The sequence below is a fragment of the Pan paniscus genome, chromosome 8 (genome assembly GCF_029289425.2).
Source record: "Pan paniscus chromosome 8, NHGRI_mPanPan1-v2.0_pri, whole genome shotgun sequence".
Taxonomy (NCBI): Eukaryota; Metazoa; Chordata; class Mammalia; order Primates; family Hominidae; genus Pan; species Pan paniscus.
In genome coordinates, this window is record NC_073257.2 from 87,364,950 (window position 1) to 87,391,640 (window position 26,691).

At 47.0% G+C, this 26,691-nt stretch overlaps 1 protein-coding gene across 2 annotated transcripts; it reads left to right on the top strand.

Moving 5' to 3' along the window:
- Positions 1-1,379: 1,379 nt before the first annotated feature.
- VDAC2 (voltage dependent anion channel 2) lies at positions 1,380-26,601 on the top strand. Of its 2 annotated transcripts, XM_034930894.3 has the most exons (10): positions 1,380-2,717; positions 2,913-2,968; positions 4,009-4,077; positions 5,800-5,849; positions 10,833-10,985; positions 11,074-11,126; positions 12,506-12,733; positions 14,007-14,157; positions 24,966-25,023; positions 26,219-26,601. In XM_034930894.3, the coding sequence occupies exons 2-10, from the start codon at positions 2,938-2,940 to the stop codon at positions 26,308-26,310; spliced, it is 885 nt and encodes a 294-aa protein (XP_034786785.1). In that variant the 5' UTR covers positions 1,380-2,717; positions 2,913-2,937; the 3' UTR covers positions 26,311-26,601. The 2 variants fall into 2 exon arrangements, with proteins under 2 accessions (XP_034786785.1, XP_063463847.1); XM_063607777.1 differs by lacking the exons at positions 1,380-2,717; positions 2,913-2,968 and adding an exon at positions 9,656-9,759.
- Positions 26,602-26,691: the final 90 nt, after the last annotated feature.

The window sequence follows — 26,691 nt, forward strand, 5'->3', positions numbered from 1 at the left end:
AGGTGACTCATTTATCAGACTGGGTGTTTTGGGGAGGTAGGGTGCTGTGGTGCAGTTGGGATGGAAATGCCGGTCTTTGTTGTTAGCCTCACAATAACATCAAACATACCAGACTATTTCCCAGAAGAGCCAGGATGACTGCAAACCGACCTGTCTGAGCTCGAATGAAGGAATGAATGAGGGCTTCTGGTGCCTGATGTCTTAGAAATAAATTCTGCTAACCTTTTGCAACATGAGTAAGCCCAGTCATGACCAGGCAAGACAGCTGGCTGGGCTTGCTCATGGGAGGGAAATCTTCCAGGCTGCAGCTTTCATCTGGGTTTTGAACTGTGGAAGCCTATCCTTTTCTGGTTTAGGAGGAGGGTAGAACCTTGAGAGCATTTGAGCAGACATGGCTTTCAGAGCCAGAGAAAGTCAAGGGGGAAAAGGCTTTGCTCAGAGACTATGGCTGATGGCTATTAAAGATCACTTCGTTTCATTTGTCATTTTATAGATTAAAAAAATGAGGTAGGCCGAGCGCGGTGGCTCACACCTGTAATCCCAGCACTTTGGGAGGCCGAGACTGGCAGATCACGAGGTCAGGAGATCGAGACCATCCTGGCTAACATGGTGAAACCCTGACTCTACTAAAAATACAAAAAATTAGCCAGGCGTGGTGGCAGGCACCTGTGGTCTCAGCTACTCGGGAGGCTGAGGCAGGAGAATGGCGTGAACCCGGAAGGTGGAGATTGCAGTGAGCCGAGATCGCGCCACTGCACTCCAGTCTGGGCGACAGAGCGAGACTCCGTCTCAAAAAAAAAAAAAAAAAAAAAAAAGAAAACCCAAAAAAACCACTGAGGTCTACCGGCGACATTATTGAGATAGATGACTGCTTTGGGAGTTCCAGTTGAACCCATTTCTATTTCATTAGACTGCTCATTTTTTCTTTTTCCTTTGGCTCTGTTAAAAGAAAAAATTACAAAGAATTTAGTTTAAACATCTTAACTGGCTTTTAGTTCCAATTCTACAATTGGGCAACGCTTCATTCTGTAAAATGGAATGAATGTTCCAATGAGAAGAGGAAGTTGGTATTACAGACAGAAAAGGACCGAGGAAAGCAGAAACAAAAAGTGGATTAGTTGGTAGAAAGTTACTTTTCTTGTAAAGGTTAAAGAACACGGGACTTCTTCATGCCAGCTAAAACTGACCTGTTTGGGGATTTTTGTTTTGAGACAGGGTCTTACTCCAGCGGACAGGCTGGAGTGCAGTAGTGGCACCATCTAAGCTTACTACAGCCTCAACCTCCCAGGCTCAAGCGATCCTCCCTCCTCAGCCTCCCAAGTAGCTGGGACTACAGGCGCCAGCCACCACGCCCGGCTATTTTTTTTTTTTTTTGGTAGAGGCAGGGTATTACTATGCCTAGGCTGGTCTGGAACTCCTGAGCTCAGGCGATCCGCCCACCTCGGCATCCAAAAGTGCTGGTATTACAGGTGTGAGCCACCGCGCCCAGCCTGTTTGGGGATCTGGCTAGCATCTGTTTCTCTCCTGATTTCTTGGAAGGTCAGATAAAGATCCTAGCTTTGGCGTGGTGGTGTGAAACTTCAGCATGAGTAACCCCATTTTGGTTTGGTCTGATGGGCCTAATGCAGGAGCTCAGTCTAAACTAACGGTCTCCTATATACATTTTATCTAATAGCTCTGTCACCCTTCCTGCACACCCGGGGAACTCGGGTGCGGCATTCTAACGCCTGCTCAGCATGATTCCACATTTTCTCCAGGCCCATAATCCAGACGAGGTTGGGCCCGGAGCAGGCTTGCCTCGCCAAGCTCCGGCTCCGTGCGTGTGTGAAGCAGTGCCATGCCTGAGTGGGGAGGAGCCGCGGAAGAGAAAGCGTTAGGCGGAGTGGAAATGGGTGCGGCACGCTAGGACCCGCTCACATTTGTTCAGGGAGAGGCAGTCCCAAAAAACCTCTCAGGCACACAACCCAGCACAGCAAGGCAGTCACACCAAGGTGGGAAAAGAGGGCAGAAGAGCGCGAGGGGCTGGAGGTGGCGCCCCTGTGTCCCACTCGTTCTCCCTGGGCTGGGAAAGAGAAGCGGTCCCTCAGAAGCGCAGGCTGCGCTAGCTTAGGATGTACTTGGGTAACGCTCAGCTGACTCCCCGCAGGCACCCTATGCAGGGCTTTGTTTCGGGGTGGAACCCGCACCAGCGCGTAAGGGGAGTAGGAGAGATCTACGTGACCCTGGTGCGCAGCCGCGCCCTATCGCCCCGGCCACGCGCCGACGCCCCGCCCCGTCCGTGACGCGTTCGCGCGGGGCCTCCGCCCCATCCCCCTCCCAGGCGGTCCCCAGCGCGCTGCCTCCGCCGTTCCCCGCCCCCTCGCCTCTGAGGCTGCCCGGATAGCTGCCTGATCCAAGGCCCAGCAGCTTCTGCCTTCCCGATCCCCACCGACGGACGGAGGCAGCCCACCTGCAGGACCGGGGCGCTGTCGGTCCACGTGGCCGCTCTGGAGCAGGTTGGAGTTGGCAGCGGGCTGCGCTGCAGGGACAGGCGCGGCGGACAGCCCCGGGGGCAGCGGCGGGGTCCTGTCTGGGAGAGGACAGGGTTGCGGCGGGCGGAACGGTGTCTCCTTCACTTCGCCCTCCAGCTGCTGCAGCTGCAGCCCGACCGCGAGCGTGCCAAGCGGCTTCAGCAGCTAGCGGAGCGGTGGCGGCGGCCCCCCTCAGGACACCACCAGGTACCGCCGCGCCCGCCTCACGCCGACCCAGGGGCCTAGGCCGCGGCGGCCAAGCGGGAGGCCCGCGCCGGACTCGGGGTCGGCCCTGGCTTCCTAAGATGGCCGCGCTGCCCCACGGCCCCTCGCCCCTCTCTGCCCGGGATCTCCCTTTGGCCCTTTGACCCCAGCTTACCGCACTTCTTGTCACTCCCGCAGATTCCCCTTTTCCCGCGGCCTCGCCATGGCGACCCACGGACAGACTTGCGCGCGTCGTAAGTAAAGCTGGGATCTCTGCGGGATGGGGCGGCGGGGAGTCGAAGCCTGTCGACCAGAAACCCAGTTTGTTTACCCCCATCTTTCCAAGAATTTGGAAATTCGGCTGCTTTTGGTGGTCGCCCCACCGTCTGACCACCTCCTCTGCGGAGGAGGGGCTGGGCTGCTGGATTTCAAATGGGGAACAAGGCCCGGGGAGTTGGTCTGTGGCCGCATAGACTTTTCAGCCTTTGTACATGTCTTTGACGTACAGAAGTAAAAAGTTGTTAATTGGGGATTCCGCGTTTGGAGAATCGGATCAGTCACTTTTCTAGAGGAAGTAGCAGTCCCTCTTGTGAGAGCGCAAGGTCATTACTTGTGCTCCTAAGGGCGTGGACGTGCTTTGTGGAATGAATGAGCTGGTGTAATGAGCTCAGATTGCCTGCCCTTAAGCAGCACAGCATTGGCCGAGGACTTGAGAGTCACATTAGTAAGTTTGAAGCGCTATTTGATATTTAGTTGATGTAGACATTTGAGTGAAACACACATGGCAGTATTTTTTCCAAGTTTCAATATTTAAATTCCCAGTATTAAATTCTCTTCCCACTCCAGGGTGTTGGTTTTCCCCTCAGCGAAGATATTAAAGGACGTATCAGGGTAAAGGGCCTAGTCTTAGGTTTCGGTTTTATCTAATTTAGTTAAATCAGCTCATCTCAGTGAATTTTGGCAGATACATAAATATCCATACACACAAATACTTGTTTGATTCTTTGTACTTGTCCAGTCCTAGGAAGTGAGGCTGTAGGTAATAGACTGTTTTTCCGTTTTGAAACGAATTCTCCAAGTTTGTATAATCATGGTTATCTGTTTTAGAAATAATTGGTTGGTGGTATCTCCTTTATGGGTCGTTATAGTTTTATTGTAGCTCCTGACCGCATAAAAAACATTCCAACAAATGGGATTGCTTGAATTTTAATATCAGCAGTGGGTCATGCTCTAGTTCTTGGATAGAAGGTGGGAGAATAGAGACATTAACACTGGAATGTTTTTTTTCTACCAGCAATGTGTATTCCTCCATCATATGCTGACCTTGGCAAAGCTGCCAGAGATATTTTCAACAAAGGATTTGGTAAGAACCTTATTTTTAAAACGTTTTAGATAAAGAGCGAAAATGTATGTTTGGGTTGCTTAGCGAAATCAGATTAATCATTGCAAATTGTAAATATCTTGCTGCTTTAAATTTAGAGTTACTTATTTTTTTGAGACAGGGTCTCCCTCTGTTGCCCAGGCTGGATGCAGTGGCATGATCATACCTCACTGCAGCCTGGACCTCCTGGGCTCAAGCGATCATCTTTCCTCAGCCTCCCACGTCCCAAGTAGCTGGGACTACAGGCACGCTCTGCCACACCTGGCTAATTTTTTTTATTTTTCGTAGAGGTAGGGTCTCACTGTGTTACCCAGTAAACACAGTGGCCTCTCAAAGCCTGGTTGGATTACATTACAGACATGAGCCACCGTGCCCAGCCTTGTATTAATTCTTCTATTAGAAACTTAAGATACTTAGATTAAACTTATGTGAAAATAGTTCTTTTACAGTCTACATCCCCCTCCCCCAATTTCCCAAAATTTTTAAAAACTGTAGTTAGAAGATTTGAGCCTTTAAGAAAAACGGCTTGTGCTTTAATTTTTTTTCAGTTATAGCTTACTTAGGCCCTGGTTGACTAGAGTTATGATATATTACTGTTTTGCTTTTGTGGTGACTCCTAATACTTTATCTAGAGTTATGAGCTTTTTCAGGTGAATTTGAGTTTTCTTGAAAATTTTGTACCATACCCTCCTCCCCTTTATTTAGACTGTTGGAAATACCCCATTGGCATAAATGTCCTAAATGTCTGTATTATGATAAGTTGGTTTTGTTTTTGTTTTTTTTTGAGACGGACTCTCGCTCTGTTGCCCAGGCTGGAGTACAGGGGCGTGATCTCGGCTCCCTGCAGCCTCTGCCTCCTGGGTTCCAGCAGTTCTCCTGCCTCAGCCTCTCTGGTAACTGGGATTACAGGCACATGCCACCATGCCCAGCTTTTTTTTTGTATTTTTAGTAGAGATGAGGTTTCACCATGTTGGCCAGGCTGGTTTTGAACTCCTGATCTCAAGTGATCTGCCTGCCTCGACTACCTGAAGTGCTAGGATTTCAGGCGTGGGCCACTGCACCTGGCCATATCATGATAAGTTATTAGCTATTCTGAAATTTCAGTTGAATGATTTTTTAATCTGATATTTAAGTTTAAGAATAGTTTGGGGGCTGGGCGTGGTGGCTCACACCTGTAATCCCAGCACTTTGGGAGGCTGAGGCGGGCAGATCACGAGGTCAGGAGATCGAGACCATCCTAGCTAACACGGTGAAACCCCATCTCTACTAAAAATACAAAAAATTAGCCAGGCGTGGTGGCACGCACCTGTAGTCCCAACTACTCGGGAGACTGAGGCAGGAGAATCGCTTGAACCCAGGAGGTGGAGGTTGCAGTGAGCCGAGATCGTGCCACTGCACTCCAGCCTGGGCAACAGAGTGAGACTCCGTCTCAAAATAAATAAATAAATAAATAATTTGAAAGCATTCTTTTGTGTACCAACTACCAAAAACTAGACAAAGCAGCATAGGGATAATTCTGCCCTTTATAAGCCAGTTTACAAAAGACGAATTTGTAACAATTTCATTTAAATATTGTATATTAACACATTTTTATCCACCTCTGAATATGTGGAATCTTTTTGTTTTTTATGTATAGTCAACAATTGCTGTGCATCTTTCATACAAAGGAATCATTTTGTTTCTTTTGCTGTCTATTTGTTGAAGGTTTTGGGTTGGTGAAACTGGATGTGAAAACAAAGTCTTGCAGTGGCGTGGTGAGTGTTACTGTTGAATAAGTTCTATTGAACCTTTATAATTTTTCAACTTGTAAAATGGTCATAACTGAAAGATGTCTACCTGTTTAGTCTTAAAGAAGAGGCAGAAGTTAACTTTGTTTTAAGAGATTTGCGTGTAACCTGATTTATTTTGGCCTTGAATGTGATTTCTGATTTTCATGTGGTCTTTCGTCATATTATGTATGCACAAGGAACTTAGGAAAGACCAGTCAGGTGGTACTCTTTACTCGTAAGATTACACATTTGAAGGCAGGGAACCCATTATTAGGCTTTTTTGTAACCCTTTGTCAACGATGCTCGTCAGAGTTATGGGCATAAAAATATCAGGAACTCATTAATTTGAGTGTACTAATCATTTATATAATGTCCATTTTCTAGCAGTTCTCCCTGGAGAAGATTTCCACATGTATTTTATGAGTTTAGGGAGTCCTGATCTGAATTTTTTTTTTTTTGAGACGGGGTCTCACTGTGTCACTTAGACTGGAGTGCAGTGGTGTGATTGTGGCTCACTGCAACCTCCGCCTCCTGAGTTCAGGTGATTCTCTTGCCTCAGTCTCTCTAGTAGCTGGAATTATAGGTGCCTGCCACCACGCCTGACTGATTTTTGTATTTTTAGTAGAGCTGGGGTTTCACCATGTTGGCCAGGCTGGTCTCCAACTCCTGACCTCAGGTGATCCACCCACCTCGGCCTCCCAGAGTGCTGGGATTACAGGTGTGAGTCACCATGCCCAGCCAAGAATATTTTTTAAAGAGGTTAATATTTTGGTATTTGGGTGTCTTGATAGTTCAATGAACTGTTACAAAGGGGATAAACTAATATTTAACTTTTTTCGAGACAGGGTCTCACTCTGTTGCCCAGGCTGGAGTGCAGTGAGTGCAGTAGCACAATCTCAGCTCACTGCAGCCTCGACCTCTTGGGCTCAAGCAATCTTCCCACCTCAGCCTCCCAAGCATCTGGGAGTACAGGCCCTATCCATCATGCCTGAGTATTTTTTGTAGTTTTTCTAGAGATGACGTTTTGCCATGTTGCCCAGGCTAGTCTTGAACTCCTGAGCTCAAGTGATCCACTTGCCTTGGCCTCCCAAAGTGCTGGGATTACAGATGTGAGCCACCATGCCCAGCTAGTAAAATTTAACTTTGTGCAATTTTTTTTACTTAAAAAATTTTTGTTTTGAGATTATTTTAGGGGTGGGTATAAGTGTGTGCACATTAGAATACTATAGGTTATTTTGATATATGTATGTATGTATATATAGAGAGAGAGAGACTTTTTTTTTTTTGAGACGGAGTCTTGCACTGTCACCCAGGCTGGAGTGCAGTGGCATGATCTCAGCTCACTGCAAGCTCCACCTCCCAGGTTCATGCCTTTCTCCTGCCTCAGCCTGCTGAGTAGCTGAAACTACAGACACGGGCCACCACGCCCAGCTAATTTTTTTGTATTTTTAGTAGAGATGGGGTTTCACCATGTTAGCCAGGATGGTCTCGATCTCCTGACCTCGTGATCTGCCCACCTCGGGCTCCCAAAGTGCTGGGATTACAGGCGTGAGCCACCGCACCCGGCCTATATAGACATTTTTGATGTAGTGCATGTAACTGATATTTATTTAATCGTATTGTAGTTTTTTTTTTTTTTTTTTTTCCCTCTGAGACGCAGTTTTGCTCTGTCGCCCAGGCTGGAGTGCAGTGGCATGATCTCAGCTCACTGCATCCTCCACCTCCCAGGTTCAAGTGATTCTCCGGCCTCAGCCTCCCAAGTAGCTGGGATTACAGGCGCTTGCCACCATGCCCCGCTAATTTTTGTATTTTTAGTAGAAACAGGGTTTTGCCATGTTGGCCAGTCTGGTCTTAAACTCCTGACCTCAAGTGATCCCAAAGTGTTGGGATTACAGGCGTGAGCCACAGCGCTAGCCTAGGCCTGTTGGATTTCTGGGGATTTACATTGATCATATCTGTCGCTTGGTTTTTTTCGTCTGAAAGGAAGCTTAGGTGTTTAGTTATGATTGGATGACTTATTTGGCCAAGTTAACAGGTTACAGAGCAGTGATTTTTAGTGTTTTTTAATGTTCCCATTGTTAGTCTATTGAGGCCCCTAGTGTATTTGTTGAAACACAAAAGGCCTTCTAAAAAAGATTCAGTCCTTGGGTTTAAAAAGCTTACTTTCTAGTTGGAGAGACAAAATAAACTGAGAGTACTGAGGTAATTAATATCAAATATTAGATCGTTGGATAATCAAATCTTTGTTGGAAAGGAATAGATTGTTGTGTATAGGGTTAGGGAAAGTTTTATGGAAGTAGGTTTAAGAGCATGAAGGATATGTAGGAGCTGGATTAGATATAGCATGTTTTTATTCACATTTAATACATGTAACTCAACAACCATGGTATTGATCCTATAGTATGTCTCTGGCCCCAGATAAGTCCCATTAATACCTGGCTCCGTTTTCTTACCTGAACAGCAAAGCTACTGAAGCCACCCCAGAATGTAGAAGCCAAAATTTCTGGTGGTAGAGTAAAGGGTATGAGCTGTAATCTGGCCCAACTCTGGTCCCACAGGGTGGTGTTGGCTTTGTTTCTTGAGGCTTCCTTGGCATGTGTATATAGGCTGGCTCTTGATCTATGGGCTGATGGATGGCCGTAGGTGGGGCCCCAAGAGTCATTAATGTCATTCAGGATTAAAAATAGCTACTCACACATTCCCCATTCAAACTGCTAGAAAAACCTGTTCCATATATATTGTTTTAGTAATGCTTTCCTTTTCTGTGGAGCATATGAAAACGTACAACCTTTCACAGTGTCAGTTCAATTTAATCATCCGGAGGTAGGCTTTGTAATTATAGTTGCAGAAACAGACCCAAAAAAGTTAAGTGAGGCTGGTCACAGTGGCTCATTCCTGTAATCCCAGCGCTTTGGGAGGCCAAGGCAGGAGGATCCCTTGAGCCCAGGAGTTCTGAGACTTACCTGGGCAACATAGTGAGACCCCGTCTCTACAAAAAAATTTAAAAATTAGCTGTGCTTGTTGGTGGGTACCTGAAGTCCCAGCTACTTGGGAGGCTGAGATAGGAGGATCGCTTGAGCCCAGGAGTTTGAGGCTGCAGTGAGCTATGACTGTGGCACTGTACTCCAACCTGGGCGACAGAGTGAGACCCTGTCTCCAAAAAAAACCGCAAAATGTTGTGTCCTGCTCAGTGTGATGCATTTAGTAAATGACACGAAGAACTGGACATCAGAACTCTTAATTTTTATATCTAGTGTTCTTTCCTAACATGATCCAGTGCTTTTTTTTTAAATTGGAAATGGAGTCTCACTCACTCCATCACTCAAGCTAGAGTGCAGTGGTGCCATCTTGGCTCACTGCAACCTCAGGTTCTCAGGTTCAAGTGATTTTCCTGCCTCAGACTCCTGAGTAGCTGGGATTACAGGGATGCACCACCATGCCCGGCTAATTTTTGTATGTTTAGTAGAGACGGGGTTTCACCATGTTGGCTAGGCTGGTCTCAAACTCCCTACCTCAAGTGATCGGTCCGCCTTGGCCTCCTGAAGTGCTGGGATTACAGGTGTGACCCACCACACCCAGCCAGTCCAGTGCTTTTTAGTATAGGTATTGAGGGCTATGCTTTGACTTGAAATTCCTGTTAATGAAAGGGTCTAATTTAGGAGAGTGATGTAAGACCTAAGCATTTGTCTCTAACAGCAGAGCAATAGTTATACAAATGTTCTATTTTCTGAGAGAAGGTTGACTGGCCTTTCCTCCTATTGATACAATTTTTGATATTTCTCACTCTACAGATATCACAATTTCTGGCTGTAGTCTCTTTATTATTTTCACATCAGCTGTCTTCCTTAGGCTTGGCGTGGTGATGCTTGTGATCCCAGCTACTCAGGAGGCTGAGGTACGTGGATCACTTGAGCCTGGGAGGTTGAGGTGCAGTCAGCTGTGATCACATCATTGTGTTCCAGCTTGGGTGACAGAGGCGAGATGCTGTCTCAAAAAAAAAAAAAAAATTCAGATAAGCCCTCCGTATTTTTTCTTTTTCAGTTCGTGTGCAACCAGGGATTGGCACATTATTATTTTTAGACAGGGTCTCACTGTGTCACCCATGCTGAGTGCAATGGTGGGATTATGGCTCACTGCAGCCTGGACCTCCCAGGCTCAAGCAGTCCTCCCACCTCAGCCTCCTGAGTAGCTGGGACTACAGGCACACACCACCACGCTGAGCTGGTTTCTTAATTATTGTAGAGACATGGTCTTGCTATGTTGCCCAGGCTGGTATCTAAGTGCTGGGATCACAGGCATGAGCCACCACACTCAGTCCCCCATTGATTTTTGAATCCCAAATAAAATCACCTTAGCAAAACCTTCCTTAAAAGATGTACAGTTAGCTGGGGTGGTGGCTCACGTTTGTAATCCCAACACTTTGGGAGGCTGAGGTGGGTGGATCACCTGAGGTCAGGAGTTGGAGACCAGCCTGACCAACATGGTGAAACTCCATCTGTACTAAAAATACAAAAATCAGCTGGGTGTGGTGGTGGGCACCTGTAATCCCAGCTACTTGGAAGGCTGAGGCAGGAGAATCACTTGAACCTGGAAGGTGGAGGTTGCAGTATGCCGAGATCACGCCACTGCACTCCAGCCTGGCGATAGAGTGGGACTCTGTCTCAAAAAAAAAAAAAAGGTGTACAGTTTGTTCACTTGAGAATTCACTACAGGTTAACTTGTGATTGATTGGAAGTGTCAGCTGTGTATGTAAAGTGGCAGTCAGTTGCTCAAAGGCTTATTTGTCACTCTTATATATGCTTAGAGAGTAGCACAGTGCAGAAGGATACGAGTGTTTAGGAAGCTAGAAAAAGGAGGATTCATGAATTTACCAAATGTTTCGGGGGTTTGTGTGTGTGTGCGTGTGTAAGGCAGTGATGAATTCTAGGCTTATGAGAATGTTCATGAAGTTATTGATTGTCTTGTTAGGAATTTTCAACGTCCGGTTCATCTAATACAGACACTGGTAAAGTTACTGGGACCTTGGAGACCAAATACAAGTGGTGTGAGTATGGTCTGACTTTCACAGAAAAGTGGAACACTGATAACACTCTGGGAACAGAAATCGCAATTGAAGACCAGGTAACATTTTGAAACTTTTAGTATTAATTTTATTAATTTATTTTTGTATTTCAAAAAAAGAAAACAAATTACTTTTCTTTCAAAATAGATTTGTCAAGGTTTGAAACTGACATTTGATACTACCTTCTCACCAAACACAGGGTAAGCACAGACATTTTTATCTGTATTACATTTAAAAGTATTTCTCTTTTGTATATTTAGAAAAGGTGTACATTTACTGTTTGATAGCTTATTAAGCTACCTTGTGGTGGTGAAATCTCTGTATCTGCTTTTATTTATTTATTTGAGTCTTCGCTGTGTCACCCAGGCTGGAGTGCAGTGGCATCATCTTGGCTCACTGCAGTCTCAGCTTCCTGGGTTCAAGCGATTCTTCTGCATCTGCCTCCCTGAGTAGCTGGGACTACAGGTGCGTGCCACCACGCCCAGCTAATTTTTGTATTTTTAGTAGAGGCGGGGTTTCACCATGTTGGCCAGGCTGTCCTGGAACTCCTGACCTCAGGTGATCTGCCCACCTTGGCCTCCCAAAGTGGTGCGATTACAGGCATGAGCCACCACGCCCAGCCTTTTTTTTTTTTTCCATATTTTATTTTATTGTATTTATTTTATTTTATTTTATTTTCATTTGGGACAGAGTCTTACTCTGTCACACAGGCTGGAGTGCAGTGGCGCGATCTCGGCTCACTGCAACCTCTGCCTCCTGGGTTTAAGTGATTCTCCTGCCTCAGCCTCCTGAGTAGCTGGGATCACAGGCATGTGCCACCACGCCCACCTAATTTTTGTATTTTTGGTAGAGACAGGGTTTCACCGTGTTGATCAGGCTGGTCTTGAACTCCTGACCTCGTGATCTGCCCACCTCAGCCTCCCGAAGTGCTGGGATTACAGGTGTGAGCCACCGCTCCCAGCCTGTTTGTTTATTCTCTGTCACCCAGGCTGGAGTGCAATGGTGCGATCTTGGCTCACTGCAACCTCTGCCTCCTGGGTTCAAGCGATTCTCCTGCCTCAGCCTCCTGAGTAGCTGGGATTACAGGCATATGCCACCGTGCCTGGCTAATTTTTTTTGTATTTCTAGTAGAGACGGGATTTCACCATGCTGGCCAGGCTGATCTTAAACTCCTGACCTCAGGTGATCGCCCGCCTCAGCCTCCCAAAGTGCTGAGATTACAGGCGGGAGCCACCATGCCTGGCCCATATCTGCTTTTAGAATACTATGGTTGCTATCATTGGCTTGCCTTCAAATATTTGCCTCTTCGTTGTTGCACTAACTTGGGCAATTAATGTGTTTCTAACAGGCTTTTGTGACTGATTGTTTGTTCTGCAAAGCAGTTTTCCTAGATGGCTGTCCAGTAGCTTCATGTGTCCTTGTCTTGTAGTTCATTGAGCTGACTTTTTTACTCCCTGTTATTGTATTGCTGATTTTTACTCCCTGGTCATACTGCAGTTTATTTAAGTCTGTTTTGTGCTCTCTTGTGCAGAAGTGTGTGTAAATTTTTCCCAATGACATCAGTTTGTTCTTTTTCCAGAAAGAAAAGTGGTAAAATCAAGTCTTCTTACAAGAGGGAGTGTATAAACCTTGGTTGTGATGTTGACTTTGATTTTGCTGGACCTGCAATCCATGGTTCAGCTGTCTTTGGTTATGAGGGCTGGCTTGCTGGCTACCAGATGACCTTTGACAGTGCCAAATCAAAGCTGACAAGGAATAACTTTGCAGTGGGCTACAGGACTGGGGACTTCCAGCTACACACTAATGTGTAAGTATTTCTTTCATAGGATACTGTGATGTAGGCCCTCAGAGGATGATTTTGATGTCTGTCATCTCTTATTGATCTGGGTGCACCCTAAAGGATTTCTCATAACATTTAAAAACAAAATCATCCTTGGTCATTTCTAGGGTGCCCCTTGAAAGCTTATAGTAGAAGACTGTTAGTCTGACCTTTGGTGCTGAGAGAGTAAATGTTCATTTTATATGGGGTTTAATGTGCTTTGTATTTTTACAAGAGGCATTATATATTGGCAGACTGCTACCAGTACGTTCATTTTACTTAATTATTTTGATGTGTGAGATGCTGACTTGATAGGATTGCCTAAAATGTATGGTGTTTTGTGGTTGGGCTTTTTTTTCTTTTTCTTTTTTCTTTCTTTTTTTGTTTTGGTTCAGACGGAGTCTTGCTCTTTCGCGATCTCGGCTCACTCCAACATCCGCCTCCCGGGTTCAAACAATTCTCCTGCCTCAACCTCCCAAGTAGTTGGGACTACAGGCGTGTGCCACCATGCCTGGCTAATTTTTGTATTTTTGGTAGAGACGGGGTTTCACCATGCTGGCAAGGCTGTCTGGAACTCCTGACCTCGTGATCTCCCAAAGTACTGGGATTACAGGCGTGAGCCACTGTGCCCGGCTATTGTTGTTTTTTTGTTTGTTTGTTTTTAATTATTTTTATAGAGATGGGGTCTTGCTGTGTTGCCCAGGCTTGTCTCAAACTCCTGGCCTCAAGCGATCCTCCCGCCTCAGCCTTCCAAAGTGTTGGGATTATAGGCGTGAGCCACAGCATCCAGCCTGGTGTTTTTACCTAGCCCAAACTAGATAGATACATGGAAAGTACTTAAAATGTTTTTCTTTCCATTGTAAAAATTCATTGGTAAATAACAGAAGCACAAAGAAGAAAACCTACATTTCTTACAATCATGCCAGCTAGGTATATTAATGTTGTGGTTCACCTTTTTATATGTGTGTGTATATATACTTATATATAAAATACGTAACCAAAAGGCTGTTTGAGAACCTCTTGCATGTTTAATACAGTGTGATAATTCCACTGAATGGATATTCTGTGGTTCATTTTACCAATCCCTGTATGGGTATGGGTTGGGGAAAAAAACCTGTTAAAACTGGCAAGTTTTCAGTGGAACACTAAAGACCCACTTGAGCTGTGGTTTTTTATTTAAATGTAATGCTACAAATCAGCCTGTGCCTTAGACATTATTACATTGTCTATTCTAGATCTACTAATTTAAAATATCTTATAGCAATGATGGGACAGAATTTGGAGGATCAATTTATCAGAAAGTTTGTGAAGATCTTGACACTTCAGTAAACCTTGCTTGGACATCAGGTACCAACTGCACTCGTTTTGGCATTGCAGCTAAATATCAGTTGGATCCCACTGCTTCCATTTCTGTGAGTACTTTTGTGGACTTAGAATGGGGGTTTTGGTTGTGGGAATGAGTCTTTGGGTATACTGAATTATGTTGAAAATTTGAACTGATTTCACACAGTCCCCAGTTTACAGATAGATTAGTTTTAGATTTTGAAATGCACTTTTTTGATGGATACAGTGTTAGACGTTTTATTTCCAGGCCAGGCTGGTGGAGTTTGTTTAACCTCAAAAGCTGCCGAGTTAATGTTGATGATAACCTTGAGCCATAGGCCTGTCTAAGCCCAGGTATAGCTGGTGTTTGGTCCCTGAGTGGTTCTTACCGTGTCAGAAATAATAGTGCGTTTTTAAGGCTCTCTGTTGTCGAGGCTGGACTGCAGTGGCACACTCACGACTCCCGGCAACCTTGACATCCTGGGTTCAACCTCAGCCTCCTACTATTCCCAACTAATTTTTTGATGTTTTTTTGTAGAGATGGGATCTCCATATGTTGCCCATCCTAGGCTCAAGCTATCATCCCGTCTCAGCCTCCCAAAGGAGGCTGTTGGGATTATAGGCATGAGCCACTGCACCTGGCTAGTATTTTAATCATCACTTTGTCTTTTTTTTTTTTTTGAGATGGAGTCTCTGTCGCCCGGGCTGGGGTGCAGTAGTGCGATCTTGGCTCACTGCAACCTCCGCCTCCTGAGTTCAAGCAACTCTTCTGCCTCAGCCTCCCGAGTAGCTGAGATTACAGGTGCCCGCCACCACACCTGGCTAATTTTTTTGTATTTTTTAGTAAAGATGGGATTTGTTGGCCAGACTGGTCTCAAACTCCTGACCCCAAGTGATCCACCCGCCTCAGCCTCCCAAAGTGCTGGGATTACAGGCATGAGACACCACAGCTGGCCACCTTCTCCATTTCTAATTGCACTACAGCAATAAAAACCTCAAGATTCATACAGTACACTATTCTGTTACTTACATTGATGTTCTTGGATGTCTGTGGCATTTTAACAGATTTAATGTCAGTGGAAGAAGCTTCTCTCAGCTACTAGGAGTTCATAGTTAAAATGGGAAGGCAGCTTGGGACCCCTGTGTCATTTAATGACTCCTGGGAATTAGTTTGGAAACGTACCTAGCCTTTCCCACTTAAGTAATGTTAGCTGCCACTCCAATTCAGCAGTACCCAGAAGCATTGCTTAATGCTCCTTGTGATATTAGGAAGTATATATTTGGTTCTCCTTCCCTCTCCTGGCATAGAACTCCTAAAAAATCCTTGGAATCCCCAAAGTATTAATTATCTTTTTGTATGCTAATGAGTTGACTGGTGGCTGGCCACCTTTAGGTAGCTTCGGGCTGGAGGCTAGTCAGTGGAGAGACCAAGGTGTGATTAGAGGGGGTGGGGAGAGGGGCTGTAGGTTAAATTGTTCACCAATGGCTAATGGTTTAATCAGTCATGCCTGTATAATGAAGCCTCATGAAAACCCACAAGGACAGAGGTCAGTGAGCTGGGTAGCTGAGGTTACTGGAAGGTGGCATGTCTGGAGAGGGCATTGAAGCTGTGTCCCTTCCTATGTTTTGCACTATACATCTCTTCATCTGTATCCTTTGTAATATCCTTTATTAAAACTGGTAAATGTAAATAAAGTGTTTCTTGAGTTCTGTGACCTGCTCTAGGAGATTAATTGAACCCAAGAAGGGGCTTGTGTGTAGGGGTGGGTTGCCCCTCCACACCTGTGGGTGTTTCTCGTAAGGTGGAACGAGAGACTTAGGAAAGAAAAAGACACAGAGACAAAGTATAGAGAAAGAAAAAAGGGGACCCGGGGAACCAGCGTTCAGCATACGGAGGATCCCGCCAGCCTCTGAGTTCCCTTAGTATTTATTGATCATTCGTGGGTGTTTCTCAAAGACGGGGATGTGTCAGGGTCACAAGACAATTGTGGGGAGAGGGTCAGCAGACAAACACGTGAACAAAGGTCTTTGCATCATAGACAATGTAAAGGATTAAGTGCTGTGCTTTTAGATGTGCATCCACATAACATCTCAATGCTTTACACAGCAGTGTTGCTGCCCGCATGTCCCACCTCCAGCCCTAAGGCGGTTTTTCCCTCTCTCAGTAGATGGAGCATACAATCGGGTTTTATACCGAGACATTCCATTGCCCGGGGACAGGCAGGAGACAGATGCCTTCCTCTTGCCTCAACTGCAAGAGGCATTCCTTCCTCTTTTACTAATCCTCCTCAGCACAGACCCTTTACGGGTGTCGGGCTGGGGGACGGTCAGGTCTTTCCCTTCCCACGAGGCCATATTTCAGACTATCACATGGGGAGAAACCTTGGACAATACCTGGCTTTCCTAGGCAGAGGTCCCTGCGGCCTTCCGCAGTGTTTGTGTCCCTGGGTACTTGAGATTAGGGAGTGGTGATGACTCTTAAGGAGCATGCTGCCTTCAAGCATCTGTTTAACAAAGCACATCTTGCACCGCCCTTAATCCATTCAACTCTGAGTTGACACAGCACATGTTTCAGAGAGCACGGGGTTGGGGGTAAGGTCACAGAATCTCAAGGCAGAAGAATTTTTCTTAGTACATAACAAAATGGAGTCTCCTATGTCTACTTCTTTCTACACAGACACAGTAACAATCTGATCTCCCTTGCTTTTCCCCACATTTGAACCCAAGAAGAGGCTTGTGGGAACCTCTATTTAGAGCTGCCAGGTCAGAAGCAGAGTTAAAACAACCTGGGGCTTGCAGTTGGCATCTGAAGTGGGAGGAGGGCAGTCTTGTGGGACTATAAGCCCTTAACCTGTGGCATCTGATGTCTCCAGGTAGAATTAGAGGACATTTAGCCAGTGTCTGCTGCAGAAATTGCTTGCTTGGTGTGTGAGGAAAGCCCTCACACATGTGGTCACAGAAGCATTCTGTGTTGTGAGAGAATAGTAGGAGAAACTGAGTTGGTTTTTTTCTGTATCCTCAGAATTGATGTCAGGATTGGGATTTGCTAGAGTGGCTCTAGCTAGAGTGGCTCATCGAAGCATGGTTTAGGAAGAAAAAGGATAAATGGATGGGAAATGAGGAACTTTTGACTCCTGGGTGGTCAGATGGTCACCCCTGCTATGGAGCCACAACTGTGCTGTGCTCAGGTACTTAAAAATTACCAGTGGAATTCAAAGATAGATCCAACTCCAAGGGAGTTGGTTCACTGGGTGCATAAGGAAACGCAAACAATAAGAAACAAACAAAATATACAATCCCTTGATTATTGTTATTTGTGATAGCTAAAATCAAAGTGAAAGACTGCTGGATTGTACCTTGATGCTAGACCAAGCTCAGGTTTCATTTGGTTTAAGCCTTGGCCACCAGCCTCAAAGCCACCTTGCAAGGGTAAAAAGTACCCCTAAGACCTGTATTTGCTGTATTTTGCCCAGTTTGGAGAAATTTAAAAAGTCAGAAGTCAGAGATTACATTGAGAAATGTGATCTGAAATTGCCTGGGGCAGTAATCAGGCTTATTCATCAAGATAAAGGCTGACAAATGGGGAAGGGTAGATTTCTGTTGGAAAGGCAAAGCAAATATCTCTAATTCTTACTGATCTGTAACGAAACTGATTTTTTTTGTACCATGCTCATACTGCCATATGGTAATATTGTTGGCAGATTAAACTCCCTTGTGTAAATAAGTCTTATAATACTGATTGATGATTATATGTATTGTGAAATTGAGTTGAAGCCTCCTCAGGATGTAATACCTATGGAAAGTGACTGGCCTGAGGAGGAACTGGATCTCACTATCAGCTGATTTCCATCCTGAATAGTTCTGCACAAGGTACAAATAACAGTAGATCAAGGGAAAAGAAAGCTGGTACAAGATGATAAAGATGTTTCTAATGGCTTCTGTCAACCTAAAGGAAGAAACTAAGGCACAAAATACAATTTTAAAGAATTTATTTGCACCATAATGAGGACAGCTGCCCAGCAGACTCAGATCCAAGTGGATTTGAGCTCCATTTGGCTCTTGTTACAAACAGGTTTTTAAAGGCCAAAAATTCGGGACAGGATGTGGGCTGATACAAAGTTGTTTGGCAGGAATTCTCTTTGGTTTACAGAAATAACATTGATTAGTGATTGGCTATACATTGTTCTTTGTATCACAGATTCCAGGAACATGAAGATAATGGGTGAGGGTCACATTGTGCAGTAACACTTTAGATATTTGCCAGCGAGCCTGGAAACTACAAGGAAGGAAAAAAAGAACAAAGTGTTTTTAAACAATTTCCCCTAGGCATGGGGGTGGGTCCTGTGACTAAAGTCTCATTCTCATGTCTCTCTGGGCCTGATAAACTTTGCATACCTCACATTCCTCATACTGCTGAGCTATTTTTTTTTCTCTTCATAGGACCAAGTAGGTTTTTTTTGTTTTGTTTTGTTTTGAGACGGAGTCATCCAGGCTGGAGTGCAGTGGCTCACTGCAACCTCCACCTCCTGGGTTCAAGCCATTCTTGTGCCTCAGTCTCCCGAGTAGCTGGGATTATAGGTGCCCACTACCACACTCGGCTAATTTTTGTATTTTTAGTAGAGATGAGGTTTCGCCGTGTTGGCCAGGCTGGTCTCAAACTCCTGACCTCTGGTAATCCGCCCGCCTCAGCCTCCCAAAGTGCTGAGATTACAGGTGTGAGCCACTGCGCCCATCCTAGTTGCTTCTTTAAACCTATCCCTATCCCACAGTAGCTTCTCCAGATGATAGGCATATTTGTGTTTGTACTCTTGTAGATATGTCTGTTATATAAATGCAACAAGTGTAAACATCCTTGACAGATATATGGACCTTTTTGCTGTAAGGGATCCCTGTTTGAAACCAGGGGGTGGCCTATGATACTATGGTGTATATATTTTGGTTTTTTTTTTTTTAATTTAATTTTATTTTTATTGATCATTCTTGGGTGTTTCTCACAGAGGGGGATTTGGCAGGGTCATAGGACACTAGTGGAGGGAAGGTCAGCAGACAAACAAGTGAACAAAGGTCTCTGGTTTTCCTAGGCAGAGTGTTTGTGTCCCTGGGTACTTGAGATTAGGGAGTGGTGATGACTCTTAACGAGCATGCTGCCTTCAAGCATCTGTTTAACAAAGCACATCTTGCACCGCCCTTAATCCATTTAACCCTGAGTGGACACAGCACATGTTTCAGAGAGCACAGGGTTGGGGGTAAGGTCATAGATCAACAGGATCCCAAGGCAGAAGAATTTTTCTTAGTACAGAACAAAATGAAAAGTCTCCCATGTCTACTTCTTTCTACGCAGACACGGCAACCATCCGATTTCTCAATCTTTTCCCCACCTTGCCCCCTTTTCTATTCCAGAAAACCGCCATCGTCATCATGGCCCATTCTCAATGAGCTGTTGGGTACACCTCCCAGACGGGGTGGTGGCCGGGCAGAGGGGCTCCTCACTTCCCAGTAGGGGCGGCCAGGCAGAGGCGCCCCTCAGCTCCCGGACCGGGTGGCTGGCCAGGCGGGGGGCTGACCCCCCCATCTCCCTCCCGGACGGGGCGGCTGGCCGGGCAGGGGGCTGACCCCCCCACCTCCCTCCCGGACGGGGCGGCTGGCCGGGCGTGGGGCTGACCCCCCCACCTCCCTCCCGTACGGGGCGGCTGGCCGGGCGGGGGGCTGAGCCCCCCACCTCCCTCCCGGATGGGGCGGCTGGCTGGGCAGAGGGGCTCCTCACTTCCCAGTAGGGGCGGCCGGGCAGAGGCGCCCCTCACCTCCTGGACGGGGTGGCTGGCCGGGCGGGGGGCTGAGCCCCCCACCTCCCTCCCGGACGGGGCGGCTGGCCGGTTGGGGGGGCTGACCCCCCCACCTCCCTCCCGGACGGGGCGGCTGGCCGGGAGGGGGCGCTGACCCCCCCCACCTCCCTCCCGGACTGAGCGGCTGGCCGGGCGGGGGGCTGAGCCCCCCACCTCCCTCCCGGACGGGGCAGCTGGCTGGGCAGAGGGGCTCCTCACTTCCCAGTAGGGGCGGCCGGGCAGAGGCGCCCTTCACCTCCCGGACGGGGTGGCTGGCTGGGCGGGGGGCTGAGCCCCCCACCTCCCTCCCGGACGGGGCGGCTGGCCGGTTGGGGGGGCTGACCCCCCCACCTCCCTCCCGGATGCAGCGCCTGGCCGGGCGGGGGGCTGACCTCCCCACCTCCCTCCTGGACGGGGCGGCTGGCTGGGCAGAGGGGCTCCTCACTTCCCAGTAGGGGCGGCCGGGCAGAGGCGCCCCTCAGCTCCCGGACCGGGTGGCTGGCCAGGCGGGGGGCTGACCCCCCCATCTCCCTCCCGGACGGGGCGGCTGGCCGGGCGGGGGGCTGACTCCCCCACCTCCCTCCCGGATGGGGCGGCTGGCTGGGAAGGGGCGCTGACCCCCCCCCACCTCCCTCCCAGACGGGGCGGCTGGCTGGGCAGAGGGGCTCCTCACTTCCCAGTAGGGGCGGCCGGGCAGAGGTGCCCCTCACCTCCCGGACGGGGTGGCTGGCCGGGCGGGGGGCTGAGCCCCCCACCTCCCTCCCAGACGGGGCGGCTGGCCGGGCGGGGGGGCTGACCCCCCCCACTTCCCTCCCGGACGGAGCAGCTGGCCGGGCGGGGGGCTGACCTCCCCACCTCCCTCCCGGACAGGACGGCTGGCCGGGTGGGGGGCTGACCCCCACCTCCCTCCCAGACGGGGTGGCTGCCGGGCGCAGACGCTCCTCACTTCTCAGACGGGGTGGCAGCCAGGCGGAGGGGCTCCTCACTTCTCAGACGGGGCAGTTGCCAGGCGGAGGGTCTCCTCACTTCTCAGACGGGGCGGCCGGGCAGCGACACTCCTCACATCCCAGACGGGGTCGCGGCCGGGCCGAGGCGCTCCTCACATCCCAGACGGGGCGGCGGGGCAGAGGCGCTCCCCACATCTCAGACGATGGGCTGCCGGGCAGAGACGCTCCTCACTTCCCAGGTGGGATGGCGGCCGGGCAGAGACGCTCCTCACTTTCCAGACTGGGCAGCCAGGCAGAGGGTCTCCTCACATCCCAGACGATGGGCAGCCAGGCAGAGACGCTCCTCACTTCCCAGACGGGGTGGCGGCCGGGCAGAGGCTGCAATCTCCGCACTTTGGGGGGCCAAGGCAGGCGGCTGGGAGGTGGAGGCCGTAGCGAGCCGAGATCACGCCACTGCACTCCAGCCTGGGCACCATTGAACACTGAGTGAATGAGACTCCGTCTGTAATCCCGGCACCTCGGGAGGCTGAGGCTGGTGGATCACTCGCGGCTAGGAGCTGGAGACCAGTCCGGCCAACACAGCGAAACCCCGTCCCCACCAAAAAAACACGAAAACCAGTCAGGCATGGCGGCGCGCGCCTGCAATCGCAGGCACTCGGCAGGCTGAGGCAGGAGAATCAGGCAGGGAGGCTGCAGCGAGCCGAGATGGCAGCAGTACAGTCCAGCTTTGGCCCGGCATGAGAGGGAGACGGGAGACGGGAGAGGGAGAGGGAGACGGGAGAGGGCAATCTATATTTTGGTTTTTGTCCAGTTCCTGGCTCACAGCTTCTATAACCCTTGTAATTTCCCAAGTGACTAGAGCCGTAAGAGTGTATTTTGTTGAGATATTTGGCCATTTGTCCTTGGTTCCTGAAACAGCTCCAGAGCATAAAAGTGAAAGACAGTCTTTTGTGGGTTTTTTTTTTTTTTTTTTTTTGATGAAATCTCACTGTCATCCAGGCTGGATGGAGTACAGTGGCACCATCTCTGCTCACTGCAACCTCAACCTCCGCCTCTCGGGTTCAAGCAGTTCTCGTGCCTCAGCCTACTTAGTAGCTGGGTTTGGAGGTGCCTGCCACCAAGCCCGACTAATTTTTGTATTTTTAGTAGAAATGAGGTTTCACCATGTTGGCCCGGTGGGTCTCCAACCCCTGACCTCAGGTGATCCACTTGCCTTGGCTCCCAAAGTGCTGGGGTAACAGGAACGAGCCACTGCGCCCTGGGCTATGTTGTTATTTTTAACAGGCCTCTTTCAACCACATCTGAACTTATGTTAATGAGGCGATTTTTGGATAGTCCCTAGATGACCACATGGTAGGGGGTGCTGGTTGCTAGGGAACAAACCTTCTGCCTTGGGGAGGGCATAGTAGCTAAAGGTTGAGCCAGTGGCCAGTGATTTAATTAATCGTGCCTTTGTAATGAAGTCTCCGTAAAAACCCAAAGGACTGAGTCCAGGGGGCCTTCAGGAAGGTAAACAATAATACATTCATGTCATGGGAGGGTGGGGCACCCCAGCTCCACAGGGATGGAAGCTCCTGTGCTTGGGACCCTTCAAGATCTCACCTATAAAGGAAAAGATATATAAGTATCTTTTCATCTGGCTATTCATTTATATCCTTTAAAATATCCTATATAACTGGTAAATGTAAGTGTTAGTCCCTGAGTTCTGTGTGCCACCCTAGGAAATTACTTGAACCCCAGGGGGTTGTGGGAACCCCAATTTATAACCAGTCTGTAAGAAGCAGAGGCAAAAGAACCTGGAGCTTTCAGTTAGCATTGAAAATGAGGGCGGGGCAGTTTTATGAAACTGAGCCCTGAACCTGTGTGATCCGATGCTGTCTCTCCAGGTAGATAGTATCAGAATTGAATTAGAGAACATCTAGCTGGAGTCTGCTGCAGAATCGTTTGCTTGATGTGTGGGAAATTCTCCCTAGGCCTTATGAGAGTATAGAGGGAGAAACTGAGTTTATTTTTTCTACTCCTTATCACAGTTTCATGGTTTAACTCTTACTGTTGAATAATAGGAATTTTTTTTTTTTTTTTTGGAGACTCTCACTTTGTTACCCTGGCTGGAGTGCAGTGGTGCGATCTCTGCTCTGCTCACTGCAACCTCTGCCACCCGGATTCAAGCGATTCTCCTGCCTTAGCACCCCAAGTAGCTGTGATTACAGGCGCCTGCCACCGTGCCTGGCTAATTTTTGTAGTTTTAGTAGAGACGGGGTTTCACCATCTTGGCCAGGCTGGTCTTGAACTCCTGACCTTGTGATCCTCCCAAAGTGCTGGGATTACAGGCATGAGCCACCCAGCCCGGCCAATAATGGGAATTTCTTTCTTTCTTTCTTTTTTTTTTTTTTTTTGAGGCAGAGTCTCGCTCAGTAGCCCAGGCTGGAGTGCAGTGGCAAGATCTCGGAGACTCACTGCAACCTCCGCCTCCCGGGTTCACGCCATTCTCCTGCCTTAGCCTCCCGAGTAGCTGGGACTATAGGTGCCCACCACCACGCCCGGCTAATTTTTTGTATTTTTAGTAGAGACGGGGTTTCACCGTGTTAGCCAGGATGGTCTCGATTTCCTGACCTTGTGGTCCGCCTGCCTCGGCCTCCCAAAGTGCTGGGATTACAGGCGTGAGCCACTGCGCCTGGCCAATAATAGGAATGTCTATCCAGCTGTCTGAGGCTCTTATTTGTAGGGTACAAGATGGTCATTAGTGAGGTATTTTTCTTTCTTTTTTTTTTTGAGCTTTGTTGCCTAGGCTGGAGTTCACTGGTGCAATCACAGCTCACTGTGCCCTCAGCCACCTGGGCTCAAGAGATCCTTCCACTCACCCCCCACTTCCCCGGTAGTTGGGTAGGTGTGCACCATCATACCAAGCTAGAAAAATTTTGTACAGACAGACAGGGGTCTCACCGTGTTGCCCAGGCTGTTGAATTCCTGGGCTCAAGTGATCCTCCCGCCTTGGCCTCCCAAAGTGCAGGGATTACTGGTGTCAGCCACTGCGCCAGGCCTGTTTTTTTCTTTAGATGGTCATTGGTAGCTCATGAATATTTGGCTGTAGTGCCAAGTGAATACAGGTGTTTTGGATGTGGTTTGTATCTGTATAGTTACATCATTTCTTTCTCTGGATTGGGCTCTTTGGATGTTACACATTATAAGAGTATAGACATCGAATCATTTGGAGATCTGTTTTGGTCACATAGGCTGTTTGTTACCTTTATATTGTAGCCCTCAGAATGCTGAAAGCAAAGCAAAGTTGCATGTCTAGGCAACCTAGGCCCTGGAAATGAAGGCAGGTGTTCCTGGCCTCTGGTGTGGCTTCATAATGTTAGGGGTGGTAGAGAATGGAGCTAGAAAGAATCTACTCTTTACTATGTCTTACTCTTCAGGGTTCATTCCAGCCCTTGAAGTCGGTAACTAAGTCCTAAAATGTTGGGATTGTGCAAGGAAGGCAGGGGCCTGGATTGGTACATGATGCCTCACTGGGACCTCCTCCCAAACTCAGTGGTTACATACAGCCAGAACTCAGCAGCACCGGCATTTATGAGAGGTGTAAGAATGTGAGGATAAAGGATTGTTTGATCTGATTCTTCAGAGGAATTACTTGTCGTTTGGAGATGTTTTTTTTTTTTAAACATTCATGGTTTTGATTCTTTAGGAAGAGTCCTGGAAGTAGTAATGTGTGTAACTAAGTCGTGAATTTAAACTTTATACCCTGTGCTTTAAGGCTGCTGTGTGTCACCTCTAGTGAGCCTGACTTGTACCACATTTTGGTCTGGTTTGTTGTGCTAGACTAGAATTAACAAAGATGATTTTTATGAGAGTGCTTAGGCTTTTGTGCTGTATGGACAGTTTGGGGTCTTTGGATACATTCCAGTGGCTATCAAGAGTATTGTGTCCTACTGAGAATTTGATTTTTGAGTTGAATGGATACGAATTAAATAGTACCTGGTTTGTTTGGCTTAATACATAATATTGAATTTTATTGTCTCACATGAATAAAACTGAACACTTCATGATTACATGATGGGGAAACATGTAGGGGCTTTGTCTCTATTGAAATATTTTTCTTACAGTTGTTTCTGTATTTTATTTTAGGCAAAAGTCAACAACTCTAGCTTAATTGGAGTAGGCTATACTCAGACTCTGAGGCCTGGTAAGTATTCTTGATAAAGTAGGATTGTTTTGATAGTATTAAAAAATTTAGTTTTCATTCTTCAGCTTACTTTTCAGACCTTTCAAGCACACAGAAGAGTTGAAAGAAGAGTACAATAAATACATGTTTACCTTTTACCACAATTTTTTATTTCTTTTTCTTTACTTTTTTTTTTTTGCTGGGCCATTTGGTCATGACACTTCTCTTCAGAATAAGGCCCGTCTCTTCTTTTCTGCATAACTATAATACTATCACACCTAAGAAAGTTAGTGATTCCTTATTATTTAATACCCACTTCCTGTCAGTTTCCTTCCTTGTATCTGAAATGTTTTGTAGTAATTTTTATTTTGTTGATCAAAGTTCACTCATTGCTTTGGTTCTGCCTATAGTCTTGTTGACTTTATATAATATTTTGAAGCGTGCTGTGTCTAGAACAGCGCTTCTCCAACTTCAGAGTGCACATGACTCATCTTGGAATCTGCTTAAAGTACTGGAGACTTCCCCCTTCAGATAGGGATTTTCCTCCCCAAAGTTTATTTTGGTGATTTTGAAACCTAAAGAAAAGTTGGAAGAATGGTACAATGAACATCATATGTCCTTACCTTGCATTGACCAATTATTAACAATTTATTAACAATTATTAACATTTACTACATTTATTTTATGTCTGAAACTTCACATACTTTTAAAAAAATTTATGTTTTGCAGACATACAGACATGGCAACCCCTAGCATGTGTATCCTAAGAGTAAGACATTTTTCTTTATAAGCACAATACCATTGTCACATCTAAGAAAACTAACATTAATGTAATACCAAATACATATTCAGATTTACCCCCGTTCCCAAATGTGTCTTTATTGTAGGTTTTCCTTTCTAGGATCTAATTATGATTATGTCTCTAGTCTCTTTTCATCGGGATAGTATACTCAACATTATAGTATATTCTAGAACACTTTGAAGTTGTTATTAAAACATTTCTCTGTGACTTGGTGCCTTAGCTAGAATGGTAACCCAGTTCTTCTGGTGTCTCAGATACTTCCAAGCGCCCTCTGGTGGCCAGCACTAGTAGGTCAGCTGACAGGCTGAGGAAGTGACAGGCAGGCTCTGGGGATGACTGTGAAAGAAGGCCCAGACTGAGTGAAGTGCCAGGTACATCACGGTTTTTTGTTTTTGTGTTTTTTTGTCTTAATAGGTGTGAAGCTTACACTCTCTGCTCTGGTAGACGGGAAGAGCATTAATGCTGGAGGCCACAAGGTTGGGCTCGCCCTGGAGTTGGAGGCTTAATCCAGCTGAAAGAAACCTTTGGGAATGGATATCAGAAGATTTGGCCTTAATATATTTCCATTGTGACCAGCAGCAGGCTTTTTTCCCCCAAGAAGATGATCAAAACAAAGGATGATCTCAACAAGAGCTGTATTTTAAGTATTTAGACAGTTCTTTGTTAGCTGGTTTCTAGTTGAATTGGTTATCTAGTTACCAATGCTGCAGTCCTGCAGTCACCTATACATTATTTAAATGTATTTAACTGTTAAATGCGCTACCCACCAATAATGAAATAGACCTTTATGAAAACTGTGCAATTGTGTGCATGTTTGTTTTTATGTTCCTTTAGAAAACATTGACTATTACCATTGAATGAGATGGATCAGTGGATATTACGATGAG

Excerpts from the sequence above, each read along its gene's own strand:
- VDAC2 (XM_034930894.3), top strand. The coding sequence starts at position 2,938 with ATGGCGACCCACGGACAGACTTGCGCGCGTC. Across the intron at positions 2,969-4,008 it reads CGGACAGACTTGCGCGCGTC|CAATGTGTATTCCTCCATCA; the intron begins GTAAGTAAAGCT and ends TTTTTCTACCAG. Across the intron at positions 14,158-24,965 it reads ATCCCACTGCTTCCATTTCT|GCAAAAGTCAACAACTCTAG; the intron begins GTGAGTACTTTT and ends ATTTTATTTTAG.